This window comes from Atractosteus spatula, chromosome 2, assembly GCF_055471065.1.
Source record: "Atractosteus spatula isolate fAtrSpa1 chromosome 2, fAtrSpa1.hap1, whole genome shotgun sequence".
Classification (NCBI taxonomy): Eukaryota; Metazoa; Chordata; class Actinopteri; order Semionotiformes; family Lepisosteidae; genus Atractosteus; species Atractosteus spatula.
This window is the reverse complement of record NC_142707.1, coordinates 41,721,262-41,747,273: the sequence shown is the minus strand read 5'-3', so window position 1 is coordinate 41,747,273 and position 26,012 is coordinate 41,721,262. Positions and strand designations below refer to the sequence as shown.

The following is a 26,012-nucleotide window of genomic DNA, read 5'->3' as shown; positions in this document are numbered from 1 at the left end:
TCTACTCTGGTCTGCAAATCAAAAGAATCAACTGTATGACTGCATTGTCTGAATCAGAAAACTGATCTTTAGCTCAACACAATAGGCCAAGAGGGAGTCATAAAAATAATTTATCTCAACATTCTCTCTATGACCAGTATGTTTAAATGCTTTTCCCAACACTTGTTTGCCTGTCAGTTGCCAAATTGAGGCACAAACACAGGCATCATATATCTCTGTGATGTTGCCTGTTTTGTGTTTCAACTTTAAGTTGATTGTGTGCTTCTTGCTTGTGTAGATTTCATACTGTTTTACAGAATTCTTGCATGAAGTCAATAAGTTTGATTCTTCCAATCGTTAATAATAAATCATTAATTTCTGAATGATAATGATATCTCATCCACCTTCCAGTTTTAGTTTCAAAGGGGATGAGTCCCATAACACTTGGTGGCATTGATAGTATTTTTACTAATACTAATAGTAATGTCGACTCATTAACTATGTTGTACTATGACTGTAGACAGAGCAGTCTTAATGGAACATGTGGCAGACCACCTTAAGAAAACTAACTAGAGGCTGTTAAATGGCCTCTGGTCTTTGTAACTATCCACACAGCAGGTGGAAATTAATTAGATAAGTACTGAAAACTGTACTTATGCATTCTCATATTTCTGTTTGGTATACAATATTAAGGATGTGTGCATGGCGCAAGTGAGGGATTGGGGTTTCTGTTATTCTGAAAAGGCAAAATAACCCCCCCGGATTTACAAGGCTACCAAACAGCCTCATTATGAAATGAATTACTTCAATTAGTTACTTTATATTCATTTGTGAGAGGTCACAGTAATGATAAATCAATTGTGTTGTTGATGTTGCAAGTATCATACACTTATGTTGATAGCATAACTTTTTGATACTGTAGCATTTTTACATACTGTTCCTCTGTTTTATACATTTATTTGATTCTCCTCTGCTCCTAACTAAGTACACTTGCATGTTTCTTACACCTATTGAAAAATAATCTGTAACATTCCTTGTCTATACATGTCCCTGATGATTAGTCACAACAGCAGCAGCTTTAGCTAGCTTGTCTGCTATTTCATTGTTACCTGCAAATGTTTATTTTGTCTTATCTTCATGATGAACTTTTATCTTGACAATAGTAGTTGTTTCATTCCCGATTCCAGAGATTAATTCAGTATGTTTCACTGCTGTACCACAGCCCGTTAAAAATTCTCACTCTGCCCATCTTGTGCATCAGAATTTAGCCAGGACAGCAAGGTTAACACCTGTACTTTTCTGGGTTGACTTGTATAATCATTTTATAGACTTTTTAACTTTAATTTTTAACACCAATGCAAGAATTTTAAACATTTTAATTTTAAAACTGTACATCAACATGGACATGCATTAATATACTATAAGAAATCGGATGTATGCGTTGATTCTTATATCATTTTGGAATAATGTAATTGTAACAAAATAAACTAAGTTTAATATTTTTAAATTCAAAATATATTTTTTCAACAGCTTCTTTGGCTATCAAAATTCCAGTCACATTTGTCAGATGTTTAACAATTACGATTGTTGCTTTTCTTCACATTAGGGCTTCCTCTGTGTAAACAACATATACAGTACAAGGAAGCAGGGATCTCTTGATGTAAGACCTAAATGAACCTTTTCTTGAGTTTTGTTATTCCTTGATACAAAAAAGATATGTGTAAAGGTTGTAAAAATATTAATTATTTCTTTATTTTTAACATTTCTAATGCATTTTAAGAAATCTTAGCAAATTGTATAATTAAGGATAAAGTATTTCAATAGACATGGAAAACTACAATGATGATTTTTAACTTTAAGAAATTGTTTGAAAACAAACCCTAATAATAGATTTCTTCAATAATATTTCAAGGCAAAACCTCATAACTATCAAAAACGACATTAACGTCATAACTATCAAAATTAATATCAAAGACTGAAGGTGTAATGGTTTCTGGGTGAGGCTCCCATAGAAAGAGTTTTTTAAGACCCTATGCGAGGCTGCAAATCTGGAAAGAAATAGGGAACAGAGGTAAGGGAAGAGACACAAGATTTAATGGTGCTCACAGTGATTATAGGGAAGTCCGTGCAGAAGTGAAGGGTAGGTATTGATTGCATTCAAATCCAGGGAGATCCACAGAAGAATCAAGAAATGGTCCATATGTCCATTATCGAGAAATCCATCCGGAGACAAAACAGGAACAGACACACGTAAAACAAGAACCAGGAATATGGGACTTTGTCCCAGGCCCCGGGCTCAGAAGGTCAGGGTGACTACTACTGGCCTATGCCCTCAGATTTCCTTGGAAGCCTGATAGTAGGTAGGCCATAAGGCAACCATTTTCCAAAGCTGAGCCCCGAAGGCTAGGGGAAGAAAAATTAAATAAGGGACTTGACTAGACACACCAGGAAGTAATAATTAAAAGGACTATATAGAGAGGATTAGAGCGCCCTCTGGAGGAGGGGATGTCGACCGTGACAGAGGGAAGGTATGTGTAACAGAGCAAGGAAGCATTCCAGTCCTGTATAGGTATGCACCTTGGTAGTACAAGGGATATAAATGCTACAGTCAAAACTGCAATCGGAAGCTGAGTATGAAAAGAAATAAGATTCCTCCATCTCCCAGACCTGACCACAGATCTTCCATAGATCTGGAGAGGTAGGAGTGGAAGGGATCCACTGTGGGAACATCTTTCGGATGGACCAAGCCACTTTTTCCCATTTGGCGCCCTCAGGTAGACCTTACATTACAGAGATAAGATCTAAATTCCAGCTCATTCACTTTAGTCTGAAGCTCATTCTAACACCGGCTGGCATTAGATTCTATTTTCACTGGTGAAAATAGTTATAATTTTAATATTAATAATAGGTACTGTATTCATTTCTGGGTCATTCCATACATACGTTTGATCATACTAGAATATAAAACAGGATTTTGGAGGCCTTAGCTTTCTGATATTTAAATGTCACCTGGCCAATTATCTTCTTCCCACTTTTTCAGGATGGCAGTTCATTCCCAATTGCCTCAGATTGTTGCTCACCTAAGAACTAACAGTTTGTTTTTGTCTACCATAGTCTCTCAACACAAACTTCTTTTAGAGATTATTTTCACCTCTTATAGAAGAAAATGGTTCCATACCCAGTATAATAGAAGTACTAATACTTCATAATTAGGTGGCATGTTACCACAGTGACTCAAAACATGGCCTATGCAATCAAGGGGTTCATTAGGAGAAAAAAAGTGGAAAATCTTAGACTCAATCTCCAGATTTCAGTCCACTTGAGAATACTTACAGTATTACATGCTGAAGAAAACCAAGTCAAAACACATCATGAATAGACAAGACCTCTCAAGGTCAAAGCATCTCAAATGATTACACAAAGATTTTTTGGAGAGCTCATAGTTGCAGAAGCCATATACTGTAGTTATTGTCTCAAATTGATTTGATTTGCAAACATTTGCAGATATACATTCTAAAATCTACATAAAATTAAGGTGTTTCATTGGCACTTAGTCATTTCAAATCAACAAAAATAGGATATTGTTCTAATACGATTACATGTATATTATCTTACATTTAAGATTTATATTAATCTCATGATTGTAAATAGACGTTTTTGACTATGCTTTTGGCAAGCAACTTATATATATATACACATTACATTGCATTCATATCAATACTGATAATGTTGAGCCTGAACACAATAAAGTGTAGTAATACTGTATAAAGAAGATAATATAATAATTTACTGTACTCATGAATGCAATTTATAACGAGATCCACAGTGGCATTTGTCTATTTTACATTCATATTTTTTTTTCGTCTTTGATCCGATGACTCTCTTAAGCCCGAGAGCTCTAAATATAGTCCATCAGCATTTTTCTCCTTACAATACAGCACATGGTTACAGTTAAATCAGGCAGCACCAATAGTGTAGTTAGAAGAACTAGGCACACATGCACATGAGGCTGCCGAGCCTTTCTACTATTGCTGCAGAACAATACAAATACTCCCGTATATCACAGATCAATGGTTAAAAAAGGGGGAGGGATGGCTTGAGAGGAAAGGAAAAAGCCACGAGTGATCAATATCTGACTGTCTTGTTGCAAATTGCTGCAGTGTTTTACAGGAGTAGTGTATTCTGAAACGGACTGACAAAGCGGGGCAAAGGAGCCACATGTCACATGTGCTTCATAGGAAGAAACGGGGCATCTGATAGCTGGATCTGGAGGAGGATGCTGCGGCAAGTGATACACAGAGGGCTCAAATCTTCTTTCTACTGGCTCGGCTTATTTGTTAGCAGGCATCCGGTTTTTTTCCTTACTGTTCCCGCTGTTTTAACCATCATCTTCGGATCCACCGTTCTGAGCAGATTTAAGCCCGAAAGAGATCTAGAGATATTGGTTGCCCCAACACACAGTCTGGCTAAAATAGAACGGAGTCTAGCGAACAGTCTTTTCCCCATTGACCAGTCCAAAAACAAGCTGTATTCAGACCTGCACACTCCCGGCAGATATGGCAGGCTGATCCTGCTCTCGAAATCCGGGGGAAACATTTTGGAGCTGGCTGATCAAGTCCTGCAGGTCCACAAAGCGGTGCTGGATTTGCGGGTTAATTACAAAGGTTTCAATTACACTTTTGCGCATCTCTGTGTCATGAGCCACAGGGATAAGAAATGCCTTTTGGATGATATTATTACAATTTTCAGAGACATTCGTCAAGCTGCCTTTTCAAACAGCACACCTTCGAAGGTGCAAGTGAGTTACCCAAATACCACATTAAAGGTAAGACTAATTTATTTTGTCAGCGAATTTCCAATTAAGAAAAAAATGTTTTCTTGGCAAACTATGCTTTGAGGTTTGTTAAACGCGGGTTATATGAGCAGAAGCTCGACTATCAAGTAGTTGTACCGACAATAATAATAATAATAATAATAATAATAATAATAATAATAATAAAACGTACCACGTTCTGATTTGCATGTATACTTCAGCATGAAAGAAAACCTCGAATTTAACTTTATTTGAGGGAGTTTTTGAAAACCGTAACCTGGACAATTTGAATTGATAAAGCATTCTCTTGCTTGATTAAATTGGCAAAACTACGTGTCCTGACAACAGGGAAGTGTTTCATTTCTGGCTATAGCAGTCGGTCCCGTGAACCGAGTTGTTTTACAAAGATCTGCTACGGTTTCATGATGTCTACCTTCATGGTGAAAGCACAGTGAGAAACGAATGCGGTACTGTATATGCGGTGTGTGAATTCCAAATTGTCATTTGAACCTTCCAGATTAATGCATTCGGCCGTTTTATCACCTTTGACATTATTTCTTTGATTTTGTTTACATTATGTTTTGTGACACAGCACATTACTGTGAATTGTGTTTTAACACTAATAGTATTGATCGTTTTACCTACAATTGTGAAATTAGAATTTCTCTATTGGCTGAAAAGTAGGATAACAGTTGACTGGGATGAAGTCTGTTTAAATAATGTATATGAAATGGATAAGTTACGGGATGCCAGCAATTGCATTATTAAGCGAAGTGTCACTGGTTTCTTTCTGTAAGAGCACTATATACATACATAAAGTGAAATTAATTACTATTTAATGAATAAAGGCATACAACAACAAACAAACCATGTCTGGAAAATAACAGTTATAATATCATAATCTGTAACATTAATACAGGATTTCTTTCCTTTAGAAAATACTATTATAATTACCTCAGTTTTTGTTACTGGATTACATTCACTGATGCTGAGGAGACACTACATTGCTTCTTGTATCCTTGTTTCAACTCATTTGGTCCACAGAGGTCCCCACAAAGCAATTTGTTTCATTGCTAGTAATTATTATTTTCTTGACAGATTTTGTGTGTTTGATGCATTATATACAGTACATATACAATACAATAATGTAATTGAAAACCTTCTGGATGCAGTTCTTAAGAAGTATTTAAGAATAATTTTCTGCTTTATGTTATATAATAAAAGCTCTTGTAATTCCAGTATACAGTATGTACAGTATGTGATATGAATGTATTAGTACATAGAAGCGGCAGTGGTATTTCCAGTTTCAATAATTGTATTAGTTTTATTGACTTGATGAAGTGGTACTGTAACTATTACCAGGTTGCTGGTGTTGCATCATGGAGGAAAATTCTAACAAGCTGCTCAGTGGGACAAGGCACATAGCACTCAAAATGATCTCTGCTTTCCTGGGTTCAATCCTGTAACTCAAGGAGTGATATTATTCTGTTCATTGGATGAAAACAGAAACTGAATATGTACAGTACAGATACAGAAAGGTCTTATCTATTTTTAATCTCCACACTGCTTATATGGGAGTTGGGTGAAGTGTTAGAAAATCACAGGATGAAATTGAAAATTTTAAATGAAAATGAATGAACAAATAGTAAGGTAATTTTTTAATGAAACATGGAATATACAGAATGCAGGGTGTGATTTGTCTTTTATGCTTTCCATACAAGGGCAGCATGGTGGTGCAGTGGTTAGCATATCTGCCTCGCACAACTGGGGCACTGGATTCAATTCTGGACATGGGGAGTTTTTTGCATGGAGTTTGTATGTAGTCCCTTTGTTTGTGTGGGCCTCTGGGTGCTCTGGTTTCTTCCCACAGTCTAAAGACTGGTAGGTTAATTGTTTTTTGGGAAAATTTTCATGGTGTACGCTTCTTTGTGTCTGTGTATGCCCTGCGATGGACTGGCATCCTGTCCAGAGTATATCCTGCCTTGTGCTTGTTGCTTGCCGAAAGGTTTCAGCTTCCCTGTGACACTGATTTGGATTAGTCAGTTAGGAAATGGATGAATGGATTTACATATGATTCACATTCTGAGACATTATTATAGTCTATTTGTTTTTTTGTGTGATTCAAAGGAAACAAAAGTCATGTAATGCATATTGACTTCACAGCACATTGTGTTCTTCAACATATTATGGTCAGAGCCCCATCTGAAAAAAAGTTGTCCCTTTGTTTTTCAGGATGGAAGGATCTCTTTCATCGGTCACCAGCTGGGAGGGGTGACACTTGTTCCAAACAGCAGAGATCACCAGGTGAAGTTTGCCAGAGCTGTTCAAATAACATACTACCTCCACAACTATGGCTCTGCATCCCAGGATGCCATCGCTGAGAAGTGGGAAAGTGAATTTTGTAAACTTACACACAGGCTGTCTTTTGTCAGTGAAGATCTTTATATCCAATCCCTTACCTCTTTCAGTCTCTGGAGAGATTTTCACAAGACAGGCATGTTGGCCAAGAGTCAGGTGTTAGTCAGTTTGGTGTTGGTTCTCCTGGCTGCCACCATCTCTAGCTCTATGAGGGACTGTCTGCGAGGAAAGCCCTTTCTTGGGCTACTGGGAGTTCTCACTATCTGCATCGCCAATGTTACTGCAGCAGGGATATTTTTCATATCGGATGGGAAGTACAATTCCACACTGCTTGGAATCCCCTTCTTTGCCATGGGTAATTATTTTTTATTCTATATGTATAATCTATGGTAATAATTATTCTCAATATTTTCTGAGGACCACTATTGCATTACTGAGAATTTGATGTCAATCACTGTACAGATACAGCCATCTAAAATGTGCGAGGTGTCAATCAGTATACCGCAGTATGTACCACTCATGATAAATGTAAAACTGCCAGGTGACGCAGTGAATCCTTAAGATACTTCAGCTGTGTGTTGTTGTCAGACTGATCAGTACTGTATTAAATGCTCATTAACCTGTTAGTGCTTTCCTGTGATAATCATACTGTATGCATACTCTACTAGCAACAATTTCATTAAATAATTTATTATATTGTTAAGGCAGGATGTTGTTACCTCATTGCTACCACAGCTCCAAGTTAGATACAGTACTCTGTGTCACAGTACTGTATAACATTAATATTGTCACTGGTATGACACTCTCCTGTTTAATAGAAATATTGTAATGTCTATACATACTATGGTGAAAACAGTTTTATTTTAGATTTTAATTATTAAATTAGATATTGATAGTGATAGTGATTAGATAGTGATGTTAAAAACATATTGTATTTAAATCCAATAACAACAATAAAAAACAGAAAAGAGACCAGAGTTAAAGTTAGTTTTGAATAAGGATTTGAATGACTTTGTTGGTTGTGTACTATAAGTTGTAGCTGATAGAAGGATACAGATATTTACAATACTTTGGGATTTTGTGAGTGGCATTTATTGATTTTAAATTTCTCAAATAATTTTAAAGCCTTCAAAGTGTCCAGTTAAAAGGAATAGGATAGTATGTACACAGCATGTAGTTTTTAAGTTTTTTAAGTTAGGGAAATGTACTTTTCCATGAGTTTCTGTTTTTTCCATTTCTGACATTGCTCCTAGAGAAAGGGCAATACAGCATGACTGAAAGGCTACTGTAACGCTTCGGCGTTCACGTGGGCTCCCTCGCTGCTGCCGCATCGGGTTGGCCCCCCACTGTCGGGGACTCAAACCTGGGTCTTCGGCGTCACTCAACAGGGACCCAGCCTCTTGAGCCAAAGGGAAATCTCCCGTCAGCTCGGCGGCTGCGGTCCCTGCTATTCACAGGGAAGGGCGGTGATAAAGTACTATTTATTTTAGCCAAATACATTTACAGTACTGTATGAGTATCATAATTGGCCTGATGGTAACACAGTCGAGATGAGAGTAACAGTTGACAAGAGTAATATATTATTTATTTAAAGTTAATTAAAATCAATTAATTAATAATTATAATTGAATTGAATTGAATCTAATTTAATTAATAATATAATTGAATGCTAAAATCTGCAAAAAAACTTTTGAGGAAAAACACATTTTCATATTTGTTGGGATATGTAATTAAGAAGTTAATCGATGAGAGAAGGAACAGATAATTCCAAAATAACACAAGAGAAAGACCATAAAAAAAGGCTGAGTGGGAAACTGTCCACAAAAACTACACCTCCCAGAAATCCACAGTTCTGTTTCCTTGGATTCTGCAGATCCCAGCCAGTGGTGATGGTTTATAACTACTTACAGTATATAACATACAGTTTTTGAAGTATATGTTGTTTATTGTTTTAAATTTGAACCTTACACATGTTCATGGGAAATGTAGTTAAAACAAGCACATTAATACCTTCCCAAAAGACCACAGCTAGTTAAAGAAGTTTGAGTTGAGTTAAAGTTTGAGTTAAAGAATTTGATGCAGAAAATATTTAGGAAAAGGGAAGTGTTTTGTACCTTTTTTTGGTATTTTTAGCTACCACTAACATATTTTCTAAACATTGTTGAAAACTTTCAGAAACTATATTATGCTTTGGTTATTTTTATTATTAGCTATCAAAATTGACCTTCAGTTACATGATTCCATATTAATAATTAATAATATATTATTAGTGGATTTACAAAATAGTAATACAGATTACTATTAAGATGTACACATTAAGATACCATTTCAATAACATCTAACGTACCATAAGTGTACCATAAGTTTTGACACACATCCAAAATGGCTACATCTGTAGGTGTTTTTTAGCTAAGATTAGATCTTTCTAATCATTTTGTGATTGCAATATTTTCTTCAATTTTGGTACCTACCATTCTCCAACCTGGAATGAGATTTTGCTGAATTATCATTTAGTCTCTTTCACTAAATAGTAAACAGTAAACAATTAGGAAAACTTCAAAGTTAGTTTAACAATTTTCACATTTCTTACTTTTATGCAGACCTTACTAAATGTTTATATTTCAATAATTTAACTAAATAGAAGGAATCTCCAAAAAGATCCAAATCTTACTGTTTCAACATTCTTTCTTAAATGTAAATAAGTTTGGCTAATGAATTGTGTAATTTCAAAATCTTTTAGGAAACATAAGGTGTATAAAACATTAATGATATATATATATATAATATGTAGGAATACCTGTCCGGTTTTAGATATACAGTATACTGTATTAGTAATACTATATACTTGAAAATTGCATATGCATATCAATTAGGAAATTACCAAAGTAAATAGCACACCTTCTACACAGGATCCGATTACAGATTGTACTCAAATTAACAAAGGTTGTAGTATCTGATTGTTCTTACATTTTAACTGCTTTTCTTTTTTTACCGAGTCCTCAAACTATTGTTAAAATAAAGAAATCTATTGATGCCAGTGCATTTTAAATTTTGCACAATCCTCATGGCCTTTTTGAATTGTGGTGATACAAGTTAATAGATTTTTTTTTCATGCACCCTTTGTGGTATGCTAAGCAATATAGTGCTCAGCTCAGGAGACTTGTATAGCAGGAGGATGAGGCATTCTAATGTGAAAATCTATTTTATTTGATGTACAGTGCAACCCCTGTCTAAAGGTTATTTTGCAGTTTATTTTATAAATCTGAACATGTATGAGTTAGTGAATTGTTGCTTGTTTCTAGCATTAATGTTTTTCAGTAGAAAAAAAATTGAGGTGGGTTGTACAGTAATATCTGAAATTAGTCAAACCTGTAACACTATAGTGCCATGTGATCTTTATTATTATGGCATGCTCTATGATTTGGGTTGTCTAGCTTCAGTAACCAAAGCCTGGTAAGCTCTCATAGGAACTAACCTCCTTTTTTCTATCATTTTCAATTAATTCCAATTTTCATATAACTCAGTTGACAAAGATTGCTGATTTACCTGGAGGTCTGCTCCCAGTGGAATATTTCTAAATGCACTCAAAGTATATTGAGGCACTATTTTAGTATGAAATTTGATTTAGTTTCCTGTTTTGTGCCTTTTAATAAAGTGATTAAGCTTAAGCTGCTTTTCTTCATAAAGCAAAGATATTGTATCACCTCAAGCATAATTATTATTTTGCATTTTTACAGTGTGCAATACATTTTCTTCTATGTATTTTGCATTTTAGATATCGTACTGTAGATCTGAGGTACAGCATAAAATTCACAAAATATCACACTGCATTTTTTATCATTAGGTACAATTCAATGGAGATGTAAAAAGTAAAATTAAAGAAAGCTTGCAGTTATTGGAACACTAAAGTAACATGTGAAATGTACTTAAAATAACTTTTTCTTTAAACAACTAATGTTTTTAGGGAAAATCAAATTGGTTGGACCTGATGACAAAGAATCACATCGAGCAATTTCCAATCACTTTTTCTCTGTGAAAGAACAATTATCCAATTTTGCTGACCATCAATACAAAGAGGGAGAAGATTGGATTCAAAGCAACACTCAAAATATACAAAAGACGATACAAAAATAAATTAATTGTATAAATGAAACCCCTCATTTTTATAAAATAATGACCTGATGTTACTGAGAATAAGCATGTATTCTGAGAAGTTTTCTAAGGCTTTCTCTCTTAAGCAAGGAATTCTGTGCATACAGATGTAGCCATTCATAATGTGTGGTAAAACCCTGTACTGCGTTTTGATGGAAGCGGTACATGATTCGCTGGCCAAAGATGATCGGCAGGTGGCACTTGTGGTGCATTAGTTGTTAGTGAAATGATTGCTTCATTTAAGCTCTCTACTGTACATGTTTAAATCTGCTTAATATGGAATGTTAATTTGGAATTTTACAACTAAAGTGAAATTTTGGTGGCTGGGCGTAAAAATAACAGGAGCATAGCATCTCTGAACATCATATCATCATAATTTAGGAATATAAATATATTATACATACTGTATATGGCTGGCAGTGGTAACTTAAATAAAAAGTACACAACAGTATTCCACTTTCTTGGTAAACGTTTAACGCATCAAAGTCTTTAACTCAATTACTTACTGTGGTTATTTCGAAAAAGTTTTGACATGCTAGTCCTGACTTTAAGTTTATATACTTTGTAAAAAGCTATAATGTTTTAACCTTTTCTATGAATACATGCTGTCATTATTTCAGAAAAAAACTTACTTTTTAGAATCCATTTAGTAGAGAATATAATATGGAATTGCGTAACTAAAGAAATTTATAACAATATTAATTTAAGGATCTAAATATTATATATTTATATAGCTGGTAGTATCACCGAAGTTCACTTTCTTTGTAAACGTGTTTTATTTTTTCTTTGACTCATTCACTCATTATTATTTTCGAAACATTTTAAGCTGTTCATTTCAGTTGTATTACTGAGCGGCCTGTTGGTGCATCGGGTTTGTCAACAGGGCTTTATCTAGGAGATCCGAGCTCAATACCTGCTTAAGGTACAAGTTTTTATTTCTAACAAATAAAGACTCCTTTTTAAAAAATAGAATAGTAAATATTATGTACACTTTATTAACAATCATTTATTGTTTTATATATATCACAACATATTCAATGTTAAATGATATTAATAATGAAATAAAAATGTGAATGACCAAACGTGAATACCGTCAACAGTGGGAGTAAAAACCAGTTCAACTGGTTTAAATCAATTCAATTCAAAACACTTTTTTCAGTGGGTTAATTTAACACAAGCCTTTACAAGCCTTAAAACGCAATTGTATATTTTATAATTATAATCGAGAATAACAAAGTGGTATTAAAAATACCACTGAAACTAAATAATGTATCTGATCATTATTAACAGTATTGATTTATTAATAATTAATAATTTCAAACTTCTTTTTCAGAGTCATTTGTTTTCTCTGGTTTTCATAACCCCCGCTTTCTTATTAAAATGCCTATTTATGGGACATAATGTTTCAGATGTCAATAAATTAGCAAAAAATGACATAGAATGCCTTCAAACCACAGGTATTTTAAAGATCGCAATTTGTGAAAATTTGCACAGCTTTTATTTAATTAATGTACAAACGTATTATGTAACATAATATAGTATGGCACAATGGGAAATTGATTATTTTAATTTTTAAAGAAAATAAAAAATAAGAAACAATAACATGTCCCTGCCTAAATTAGACATTGCATGACATTAAAAGCTATAAAAATATGTTTAGATAGTTAAAAAACACTTTTTATGCACTAACTACTGGTGATTTTTCTTCCTCATGATCAGCTTAGAGTCTTTGTGTATGCTATAAGTTTTTTGTTTACTTTTTAATTAAATGTTTAAAAGAGTTTAATTTTGTAAACAGTTAATGTTGAAACAGATCTTCAACATCAACTGTTCAGAGAAGGTTGCGTGCAGCTGGCCTACAAGGAAGAATTGCTGCAAAGAAACCATTCTTAAGAGTACAAAATAAGAGGAAGAGACTGGGCCAAAAAACACAGAAAGTGGACCTTCGAGGCCAGCTTCAAGCAACCTTCTCTGAACAGTTGAAACATCTGTACTTCTAGTTGTATTAAGCTCAGCTTGATTTTCAGGGGCAGTAAATCGCCGGTTTCGCACACTTACAACTCTAATGAACGTACTCTCTGATTCTGAGGTCACCTTTTGGCTGCCTGACCTTTTTCGGTCCTCATGAGTGCCAGTTTGTTCATATCGTTCGATAGTCTTGGCCACAGCAGTTAATGACACTTGCAGAGTTCTTGCAATTTGTCTAATTATAATATCCTATAAGTATCCTATAGTCTTTTTTCCTTGTTTGCTGAGCAAATGTTGCCATATTCATTCAGGAATTACAAACTTTTGCCCATGCTCCCTATATTTATGGTAATCGTGGACCCTCATTTGTTTACCAATAATTGGTGACAAAAGGTAAATGAGGTAACATGCTAGTTAACTGTGAGAACATCTAACAAAGACAATTTTAAACTTCTTTTAGTGTTCTAACACTATGTTATACACATTTCTGACTTTTAAATAACCTGGGCTTCAGATCGAAATCTGCTTGCTTTGGGTGTTCATTTTATTGAAAATGAAAAAGTAACATTTTCAATGCAGTTCACTTAAGATTATAAGTACACATATTATGTACTTACATTTTAAGTGTTTATAGACAACTTTATACAGTTTAAAGCACAGATTATCATGAAAAACGTGGTTTCAAGCAGGTTTACTCAAACTTTTAACTGGTACTGTAAATTGGAACATTTTTACAAATATAAAAAGAGGTGATACACAACGTGCTCCCGCAGAGCCACACAACACTGTCACAACATATTAAACAAGTGTTTCTGGTTGTCACAAGGCTGGGTTGGGTTGGTAGACAAAGATATCCAAGGAAGTCCAAAGGGAAGTCAGGAAGCAGTCCATAAGTCCATAGCCAGGAGATTCATCATGAGACTCAGACAAACAGGAAACACAGACGAGACGACAGGAATCCAGGGAATATGGGACTCTCTTCCAAGCCCCGGGCTCAGTGGGTCGGGGAGCATTAACAGGCCTATGCCCTCAGGCTACGGATGTGGGGCGACCTGGTACTAGGCTGGCCATCAAGCTACTGTGTACCAAAGCTGAGCCCCGAAAGCAAGAAGGAGTAAACTTAAATAGGGAAATGAAAACAAAGCACAACAGGAAATAATACAGGTAATTAAAAGAACTAACGTGAGGAGGTTGGAGCACCCTCTGGAGGAGAGGATGGTGACCATGACAGTACCCCCTCCTACAAGGGCAGACTCCAGATGCCCTTAAAAATAAAAACAAAGGTGACTATATAAACCAGGAACAGATTAAGCCAAGACTATATACAACTAGGTAAAGCTACTAATATATAAAATGACTATTTACAACAGGAAAGTCACCCCAAAAAAACATGAATATATACAGGGCGGGCAGTCCTCTTTGGGGAAAAAAAAATCCAAAACACGTAGACATTCCAAATCAAAACAACCAGGGTCCAGACGACAAAAAAAATATCCCGATGGAGATCCAGGTAATCTGGAATGCCGTCTGCAGGGTCTTAGTAGCGGCTCAGCTTTCTGTCACAGAAGCTGGGTTGGTCTCCTGTGAAGTGTGGTGTTTTAGACCCTATGCGAGGTGGCGTTTCCGGAAAAGGGACCATAGACTGGGTTCAGAGAAGACACACGGGGTTTATTGGTGCTCACAGTGAAGTAGGAAAGTTCGTGCAGACAGGAAAATCCATAGGCAAAGATATCCAAGGATGTCCAAAGGGAAGTCAGGAAGCAGTCCATAAATCCATAGCCGGGAGCATTAACAGGCCTGTGCCCTCTGGCCATGGACATGGGGTGACCTGGTACTAGGTGGGCCATCAAGCTACTGTGTACCAAAGCTGAGCCCCGAAGGCAGGAAGGAGTAAACTTAAATAGGGAAATGAAAACAAAGCACACCAGGAAATAATGCAGGTATTTAAAAGAACTAATGTGAGGAGGTTGGAGTGCCCTCTGGAGAAGAGGATGGAGACAGTGACACTGGCTCACTTAGCACCTCTGTCTTCACTATCATGGTACGCTTTCAACATATTAATAAGCTGTTCTCTGGTTACTGGAAATTTTAAAAATAACCCTTCATCCCTCCTTTGTTTAACTTAAAGAATTCTGTGAAGAAATCCTTAATCACAAAACCATCACTTATAATTCATCCGGATACACACACTAACGCCGCACCAATTTTGCCAGAAACAACCTCCCAGTAAGTCTTTGGACTGTGCAGTACTGTACTGTATAATATACAGTTTACAGTTTTTAAATTTTAACTTAAATTGTTGGCTGATTACTGGCTGCTGAAATTAGGATAAAGACAAAAGTTTTTCAATTCGGATGTAAACCTGAAAGAGACACATCACGTTCACAACAAGCTGTAATAGTGGGCAATTGTTATATATTTGGCATATGTAAGAAACAAACTAAAAGTAATGCTCTGTTCGGGCTTTGAACCGCCTGGTTGCAGTGTGCTACATTACAGTCCATGAGCTTTCCATTGTCCATTACCACTATAAGGACATTAAAAGTTTATTTTTAATGAATGTCAAAATGTTTCCAAAACATCCACTTGTGATATTTTAGCTGCTTAGTTACTTAATTCCATATTAATATTCCATATTAATCAAATGGTATAAAATCAGTACAACTTTTTTTACAACAACAGCAAGTGGTGTTCTTACTATGTATTCTTAGAAAAGGATACAACATTATAACTTCTTAAGTACAGTATATAAACTTTATAATGTTGGAAGCAGCATGTAAAAACCATAACCCTCTGAAAGTCACCCAGTTAAAGACTGTGTTGCATAAAATATTTATGAAGAGGGTGGAATACTGTTGTGTACTTTTTTATATTTAGCTACCATTACCATCTACTATGTGTACATTAGATATGTATTACTACTGTTTTTCTTTTCAGCTACCAAAATTTACCTTTTCCCTATGTGGATGTAAACCTGAAAGAGGCACATCACATTCACAAGCTACAGTATAATAATACATGCTTTTTTTATATATCCAACTGGGTAATCTGGCTTTTATCAAATATACCTACTTTTAAATTAGTTTAATATTTAACATGCAGTATTACACAGTTTAAAATTAATTAAAGTCTAAACAGTATACAACTTAAATTCTATAATTGAAAACAAATTGTTCCTCACCATTGACCGCAATTCAAAACCAGGCATTTTCTGGCGACAGCCCAAATGCTCCACACGTCACGTTAAGCTTTCACTGCTCCACCTGGCGATTTTACGGAGTTTACGGAGTACAATTTTGTGGAGTGGTGTCATCTTAACCATCTCCAGCTTAACACCAGCAAGACCAAAGAAATGATCTTTGACTTTCGAAGGAATAAGTCTCCGCTGAACCCTGTTTCCATCCAGGGTGAGGACATAGAGGGCGTACATTCCTACAAGTACTTAGGGGTACACCTGGATGATAAGCTGGAGTGGTCTGGTAACACTGATGCCCTGTAAAAGAAGGGTCAGAGCCAACTCTATTTTCTTAGGAGACTCAGGTGCTTTGGTGTGTGTGGAACACTGCTACACATTTTTTTATGAATCAGTGGTGGCGGCGGCCATCTTCTACGCTGTGGTGTGCTGGGGCAGCAGCATCATGACAAAAGATGCAAATAGGCTCAATAAACTCATCAAGAAGGCTGGCACTGTGTTGGGGATGAGCCTTGACCCCATGGAGGTGGTGGCTGAGAGAAGAATGCTGACCAAGCTCACAGCCATCATGAACAACACCTCTCATCTGATTCATGGGACTGTTACTGGGCAGCGGAGCACATTAAGCAATAGACTGCTCCAGCTACGGTGTTCAAGGGAATGTTTCCGCAGGTCTTTCCTCCCGGCGGCTGTCAGGGTGTATAACGCTGCCCTAGGCTTGGACTTTTAGCCCTTCATTTGCTCCTCTATGGACAGCATGTTTACTCCATTGTACTTTTTGGACAATCAGTCTGTATAAACCTATGCACATTTTGCACATATTTTATTGTTTTTACAGTCACTATGATCAGCACATTTTGCACACACCTATGTATTTATTTATTTTTATTTATCTTGTTTGTCTTTTGTTTTATAACTATTCTGATGTCTGTTTTGCTTGTCTTGGGCTGGACTGCTGTAACACATCAATTTCCCTACGGGATTAATAAAGTATTATCTATCTGTCTATTTACAAAGTAGTGCAGCCCCACAACTAAGTATTTCTAAAAAGCTACCATACCCCACAGACACTGAATTGCAAACAACTGCAGTATCCCCCTCACATTCTAAATGGCTGGATCTATATTTAGCCAGGGTTCTGACTGCTGTGTTTGATGATAAGATATGACCAGGGATTCATTTCTGATGTTGTGATAATTCTGATTCTCTAGCCAAGTGAGCAAATCTGGCAAAATGCTGTAAGATGTGCAAAACTAAATGATATGTGAAAAATGTTTTTAAAAACAAATAGATGTATTTATTTTGAGAACAAAATTAAAATGTCTCAGTCATTATGGTCATACTATCAATGAAGGAGGAGTACCCATTTAAATATCTCTTTTCCCTTTTTTATGTAGCAGTCGAGCTCTCTATTGCTTAATTGAATTTTTAATTGAAGAGTTATTTATTGATTCCAGGTATCAAAGTGGTGTATATTATAGCATACCAAAGGTTTTTTGTAAGTAATTTTATATCTGGAATTTCTTGGGAGCTAAAAATGATTTGAAGAAGCATTTTTATTGGAACCTTTCTCTGTTTTTCATGCCTTTCTGATTTCTGGTAGACATTTCTCTGCTGTAACTTGGTCTACTGTACATTTACCAAATGATGGTGCTGCATATTAAATGACACCATTATTTCCATTTATTTTAATCTTGTCTTGAAAACTCAAAACTTAAATCTAAAGTTATTTTTAATATATGAACTGTAATGGTTAAATAATGACAGGACCCAGAAAGGAACATAAAAATGTTTTTTTTTTCTGTATTGCAAAAGACATGCAGTGTTTGCAAAGGGAACAGTTTGAATTTGATTGACTTCGGGTCTTGTAAATAGATGAATGTGTTTATCTAGGGATAGGGTCATTTTGAAAACTGTTCAATTATACTCATCCATAATCTGCAATCATAAATGTCATAATACTTAGTAATTACTCTTCTTCATGTCATTATTATAGCATTTTCTGCACAATTTTGTAAATTGAATAGTTAACATTTACAGTAAATGCATCTCAGCCTACTCTTCCTTTATTCTCTTGCAATAGATGAGTGGTTTTCATTCCTGGTCTTTGAGTACTTTTTGTCTACAGGGTTTTGTCCAACTGGACCCTTAATTACCAGTGCTAATTTGTGCCTGTAATTGATCTACGTGCTAGGTTAGACTTTTGTCTAAACTATTGATTTCAAGAATACCCTGAGTATATAATTTTTTATCTGTGTTGGCACTCAGAAATTAATGCAGTCTATCCACAAATTACTACTTAAGATTTTTTTTCTATTCTGATTACAGTATACATGAATACAGTAGATGATCCACTGATGATGAACAGACGCAGATGAAAATTACACTCTATCACACAGCTCCCACAGACTGTTGTCAGTATTTTTCCTTCTGCTTAAATCTAGTATTTATACTTCAAATTCTACATTTGAATGAGAACAGTTTTGAAACTCACTAATTAACACATGGTTGATCCCACTTGTAAATCTCATTCAGCATTTTAAGAGCTTTTTAAACAGAAACCTTGAATAAAAATTGAAACAAATGGGCCTTTGATTAAAAACTTGGATGGCACAAAAACCAAAAGACACAATTGTTCTCCATGACAGACAATCACTGCAACAGAAATTCAAAGTTATAGTAGAAGTAGATGTCTTAGGTGGCATCTTCTGGAGTTTGCAGAGATTCAACCTGAGTTTTATCTGAATGTCACAATTTCCTCTCACCTACCAGAGATACACTGGTTCATTTAATTGGAACCTCTAAGTTGCCCCTATGTACTTGTGTGTACCTTGCAAAGGACAGAATTGTGTCTGATTTTTGTCCTACTTTGATCCCAATACTTCCAGAATAAGTTCTTGGTTGCTCTGACCCTTGTAAAAAATTACCTATTCCTTCACATCATTACACTGAGGAAAAATCTTGTTTCTCCTTGTTGCTAGAGGTCACTTTTTAGACTGATACTTCCCCACAGGTAAAATGGATCTCACTAAAATTAATGACAGTGTTTATTAAAAGTATAACAAATAAGTGCATAAATATTAATTCAAATTTCAGAATCCCACTGAAATACTCCCACAATAGCTGGTAATCAGTGTTGAAGTAAAACATGGGTGTTTCAGATTAAACATATTGCAAAGCACTGTACAGAAAGCATAGAATAAAATAAAATGAAATGTACCATTAGTAAAATCTGAATTCTAATACAACAAGAGTATGACAAAACTTTTTTTCCACAAACATTTTTAAGGCATGATTTAAAAACTTAACTATTCTGAACGCAATGGGTAGGATATTCAGGATATAACAGGATGTGGCATAACAGGATATCACCAGAATAACTAATAGACCTGTCAAGGTTTCCACGCATCCAAGCACTCGCCACCACATTCAAACGCGCTCTCTTCACTGCAATTAACCTATTATCCAACCACTTTTCCCCTGTTGTTCTACTTAAACCTTTCTACCTCACCTCTCCATGCTCACTATTGAGTTCTACTCACCTGAGCTATACCTTTCGCTGCCTGATTGTCTCGGTACTTTATGGATTACGGATTCTGCTTTCCCACCGACTACAGACTGTCACGATCGTTAGTCCTCCTCTTAAGGGCGCTCCAGCCCTTCCTCGTTCTGTCCCATTCCCCACACCTGTTCCTTATTCCAGCCCCTCTTAGTTCCACCTTAAAGCCAGATGCAGGCGTTTGCCCGAGGCTTCTCATTGATTTCCGCATCGTGAGAGCCCGGGGTCCTGCTGTGTCTGGCTCCGTTATGGTTTTAGTTTCCTGTTCCTGATTCCCTGCCCCGCCGGTCCCGACCCGGTTCTAGTTTTAACTTCGGATGGATCCCCTGGTCTTAGACTAAACCTCCCGTCTTGGATTCCCCCTCTGGATTTACCCTTGGATTGTTCGCCCTGGATTCACTCCCCCCGGACACCAGCACTGCATGGACACGCCCCCCTGTCTCCTGACCGACTCCTGCATGATATTTTTCCCTATTGTTTCTTCACCTTTCGGATCGTGTCGTCCGCATAGGGCCCGGAAAGAACTGTTTCTGACATGGACCTGCCTTACGAATTGGAGTTGGAAATCTCTCCCAACTCTTGGTTAACGGATTTTGCCTTTCCACCAACTACAGACCTGCCTCATGGATCGGACTCTGCTCTCTGGGTTACGTATCTCTGCCCTCCTTCCTGACCACAGTACTGCCTTACAATTTGGACTTTGATAACGGAACTCTCACTCTCTGACTCGACCTTTCACTCCAGCCCCGCACAGGGTCCGAATCAGCCCTACTGGTATTTGACAAGACCATTGTCAAGGTCAGGATGTATAAATTGGGTCATACCTTGTGGAAGGTCAATTTTACTGATAGCATGTCATTGGAAGGACTATAAAAAAAATTCCCTTTCCACATAAATCTCTCTTTGTAACCCTAACGCAAACGTAATACAGGCAATTAGTAACTTACGTGGGGGCTAGAGATAGTATGAGCATAGTTATATTTTTCCTTATAAAAACCCCCTACTAACCTCTCACAGTAATTCAAGATATTAAATAAAAGTATAAACAGTAAAGTATAAAAGTAAATTAGATAACTGTATAGGCTGACTAACTAGCGCAAGATGTGCTTAATGAATTTTTCAGAGAATAAAACATTTTTTCAGTACTTTTTTATTTTCTGGAGCTATCCGTGTAAGTTAAAGGCTCAACTTTACTTCAGTAAAGAACATCATTTGGTGAGGACCATCAGCTGAACCATTTTTTTTTCATGAAAAAAAATAAAAGTAATGGACCAAAATTTTATTATGTAGGGGTTTTGTGAATTTAGTGGGAAAATGTATTAATTGTAGCAGCAATCACGAGGTGGTTCATTATGGCTTTTAGAAAAATCAATCGATCAGCGACACACACACGCAGATTCAATAAACGAAATACATTTATTAATACGTAAATTGTGCATAAAACATGACAGTCTGCCTGGATACAGGTGGCAGATCTTACTGTGAGGGTCATCAAAGTGCAAGGTATATAATCACAAAGAAATGCAAAACACAAAGAGAAACAAAGAATATGGTTCAGTATACCGTTTGGCTATACTATCGTTAATCAGTCTACATTAGCTACTCAAAAGTAAATATATTACTCATATGAATTGAATTGATATCAACTTGTTTTGAGGTAACAATTGAATTCTCGAGATGCAATGTAGAACGTTGGGTTTACTTATCCAGATATGGATTCATATTTTCCGGCATGGACACCAAGACTAGCTAGTGGCTGAGGCCAATTGCTGCGGCGTTCAATAGGCGTTATCCCGGCGTCATCCCGGTGTCCTCTGGCTCCCGGCCAACCAGTCGTGGTGCAGCTTGGAGTCGGACGAATTAGGAGGAGATATTTCTGCTATGGCGACGCGCCAACAGCATCTCTCTCAGGGACCTACTAGTAGTCTAGCTGACTAGTAGAATTTCTCTATGCACAGAGGGTGACTGCGGGTCCAAGCAAGTCACTCTTTAGGGGGAAAAAAATTGGTTTGCTTCCAGTATAGCGCTGCTGCTGAATAAAAACTTGTTCAGGTTGTGGACAAGAGTCCAAACGTATACTCCGGTGATCAAGCAAAGCGTCCACATTGGAGTTGGCTAGCAATTTACGTACGGGCATTCCCCGGGCCGACACTTCGCTGAAACAAGTTTCCAGTCTCTATACAGACAACACCGGCTGTCACGTGATTGTCTCTGAGGGTGTGAAAAGTGGCGGGAGAAGCAAAGTTTCTGAGCTGTGCAGTGTCTTTTAAACCAGCACCAAGACAGATGGTGATTGGTCAAAAGTTTAGCAGGCATTTCAGACCCACATGGGGTTACCACGCCCTGCAGGTTCCTGATTAGTTGGTCAAGGTGAGAGATAAGTCACAATGACCTCTGACATCTAGAACCACAATCCAGATGTTCCCAAGAATCTCACAGACAGATAGGCGACTGGAATGGCCATTGATCATGATAGTCAAGCATGGCTGGGCACATCCCCATTTTGGAGCTGCTCCTTATCTGAGAGAAAACACCCTAAATCAGAACTGCATGAATAGCTTCTCTGTGGCTGTACAACAGAAATGAAAAAGAGAGATGGGGCCTCATTTAGGAAAGCACATCAACTCTTAATTCTGCCTTATTAATAAGCATTGCTGCTACAATTATATATTCAAACATATTTGTTTTATTATTGGGACCACAGAACAGAGACACTTTACCTTGAAAGTTGTAGCTCCGCCCAGATTTGTAACTCACTTTTCTCATCTCTCTACTTCCTGTTTCCAGCTTGAATATGAGTTGTTAAGTATTCTATTATCATGTTTCAGTTCATATTAACAACTAATAGAGGACGCAGTGATATTTTTGCATTCAAAAGTTCTAATAATGGAGTCAAATGTTTAGTTACCAAGCAACCATCCTTAAAACCTCAGATTCACTTAGCCCTGCTTATACTTCGGCTGGGCTTTAGGAACCAGCTTTAGCTCTGAAAAGCTCCCTTCGGTAATCTTCCCCTTTAGGAATTCTGAAATTGAAATCTTATCTCCCAAATTCAGGACACACTAGGGTTGGTTTATGCTCCTTCTGCACCTTCTCGCTGTTAACTTGTAACTGCATCCTGGTCGTGTATTTCACCACCTTTGCCACTTTAATGAAGGCTGTGAGCTGTACAATAGGTGTGTGAGGAGGTGGAAAAGTGAACATGATTTTACTTTTTGCTTTGATTTGTAGCCAGATACAGTAACTCTAGCATCTCTATTGCCATCTTAAAACTTCTAGAGTAAGTAACATTATGATCGACTACTTTTAATGAACTAATGAAAGACTAATACAACTAATAAAAAATAACAACTGATGAACATGACAGATCATTGTGTCTCCAATTTTTAAACTTGTTGTTTTAAAGACAGGTGTCACCACTCCCATCCTATATGAAAATATTTTTTTTTCTATGGGATTTTTATACTATTTAAAGGAACCAAAATGTTAACTTAAATAAGATATTCTATAAATTTGGCTCAGTGATTTCACTTGTCATTCCAATTTCCAACTCCTCAAAGTTATTTTCTCCAAATGAATTTGCATGAAACTCGTCAGTTATCTGGAAACTATCATTTCCAGTTATCTGGAAACTATCATTACCAGATGTAGAAGTAGTACATGACTCTAAGTGTGCTTCCTCCTCTTTTTAAGCAGAGACATTCTTTTCCCAATGTTTTCTTCAAGAAAATTGTAAATTTTTCTCAAGAAAAATGCTTTAAATTTAATTTACTTAATTGAATGTAATTTACAGAAATCCTATGCTTGCTCCTAAAGAGTGTTGCACCTCTTTTATATCCATCCATTTTCTAACCACTTTATCCAATACAGAGTTGTTAGGGAGTTGGAGCCTATCCCGGCAAGCAATAGGCACAAGGCAGAATTCATCCTGAACAGCATGCCACTCCGTTAGAAGACACATACAGACACAAATATACACTCACACCAGGGCCAATTTTCCTGGAAGCCTCTAAACCTGCCAGTATGTTTTGGACTGTGGGAGGAAACCAGAGCGCACACAGGAAACTAATGTGAACACATGAAGAACTTACAAACTCCACTGAGATAGCACCCTAGGAATTGAACACAGGGCCCTAGCACTGCAAAGCAGTAGTGCTAACCAGTTCCATTGTACTGCCAGCCTTCATCCATTTTTTTTCAAATTATAGTTCTTATTCATTGAGTTGATTTACCACAAAGAATAACATGATTCTGATTAAACTTTCAATAGTGTCCTACTTTTTTCACTGCTCATTTAAGAATAATGCAAGCTGATAAAATACTAACTCTGTTAAGTTCTCTTTGTTAGGCACAAGCTGTTAGGTGCTGCCAGGTTGTTTTATGACATCCGTATGGGTTTGTTTATTGAATCTTCAAATGTGGAGGGTGGACAAAGAAATGGAACCACCAAGTAATATTTTAATATTTATTAACTAATATGTATTTGGGCCCATTGGCTTTAGAAGAGCATCACTGTTTTGCAGTAGAATAAGGATTGAAAATCTACTTAACACTATGCATTCCAGAACTTCCCATAGAACTTCAGTGATGTTTAGATCTGGTGCTTTGGGAGCCCATGGAAGATGTTTAAGTTCACCCTGGTGTTCAGGAAACAACTCTTGAATCCATTGACCAGTGTGTATGTTGGCTTTATTGTCTCGAAATATAGGAACATTTTGAGGAAACAATGCAACATGAGATGTATCTGGTCGCCTAAAATGACTTTGTATTCCTTGGCCAAAAGTCTACTGTGCAGAGTAATAATTGGATGCAATGATTCCCATGAGATTGCTTCCCATATCATAAGAGATCCACCACCATGTTTAACATGGGTATGGTCAAACATGGCAGTATGGGTTGAAGGCCTCCTTTGGCTTTCTCAAAACATAAACCCATCTAGATGTACAAAAAGAGTGAAAGCCATAAGGCCATATTTCTTTCTTCCACTGATCCGATTTCCAGGTTTTGAGCTCATTACACCAAGTTATGTGTTGCTGCGCATTAGCCTTGGTTACAAGCAGTTTACGAATGCCAGCCATAGATGAGACTGGGTTATGAAGGTATAGATTTCAGTTCTGTGGTCAATATTAAGAGTAATTTTCTGTGGTTTTTAGCTACTATCCTGTTAAAGGGTCCATCTATCCATGTCTATTGAGATTTAATTTGCAACATTTGTTCCTCTGTCCTGCTTTTTTCCCTTGGTTGGCGCATGCCTGTGTTTGACTCTGTTCCCTTTAAATAATTTAGCCCTTTCTATGAATGATTCATCTACATTTCAGGCACCAGCTATTTCACTTCTTTCAAAATCTGCTGGATTTCTCCATTGGCAATTGGCAATCAGTATTGAAATAAAAAAACGCGTCATTTTTAATTGCAATTCAGTTACTTCAGAATACAGATTCTTTTTCATTAGGTGTTTCCATTATTTTGTCCACCCCTGTAAATCATAATTTATGTAAATAGACAGCTAGGTGTCAGTTATTTAAGTATAGGATTATTGGTGATGGGACTAGAAATGTGCATACAGTACATGGAGTGTTTGCTTTATAAAGATGTGCATAGTACTAATGGCCATTTTTAAAGTTTCTTAATTTGTAGAAAAGCATTAAGAACATTCTTGACATCACCAGCGGGTTGGGTCACAAATTGGTACTAAACCCTTGGAGATAGATCTTGTGTAGAAAGATCCACTAAGAGGTACTCCTGAAAATGTCTTTCTCTTCCATTTTCTTTTTGAAACCTGCAATATGCTTATAAACTGGCAATATAGAAAACAGACTTTGGGGGTATGAACCCCCTGAAGTTTCAGAGAGGTCATGAGTGATGAGACCCAATCCTTTCAAAAGGGACCTTGGTTGATGTAGTAACTGTGAGGTGTCTGGTCATGGCAGGCACCGCTAACCTAATTTGATGTAATCTGAGAACCAAATACACCACAGCCTTCTCAGGGG

At 36.6% G+C, this 26,012-nt stretch overlaps 1 protein-coding gene across 1 annotated transcript in view; it reads left to right on the top strand.

The window, feature by feature from the left end:
* Positions 1-4,204: 4,204 nt before the first annotated feature.
* The window catches only part of ptchd4 (patched domain containing 4), a 44,922-nt gene continuing 23,114 nt past the window's right edge, over positions 4,205-26,012 (top strand). The window contains exons 1-2 of the mRNA XM_088940736.1: positions 4,205-4,804; positions 7,025-7,505. Coding sequence (XP_088796862.1) covers positions 4,205-4,804; positions 7,025-7,505 — 1,081 coding nt within the window. The remainder of the gene's footprint in view (positions 4,805-7,024; positions 7,506-26,012) is intronic.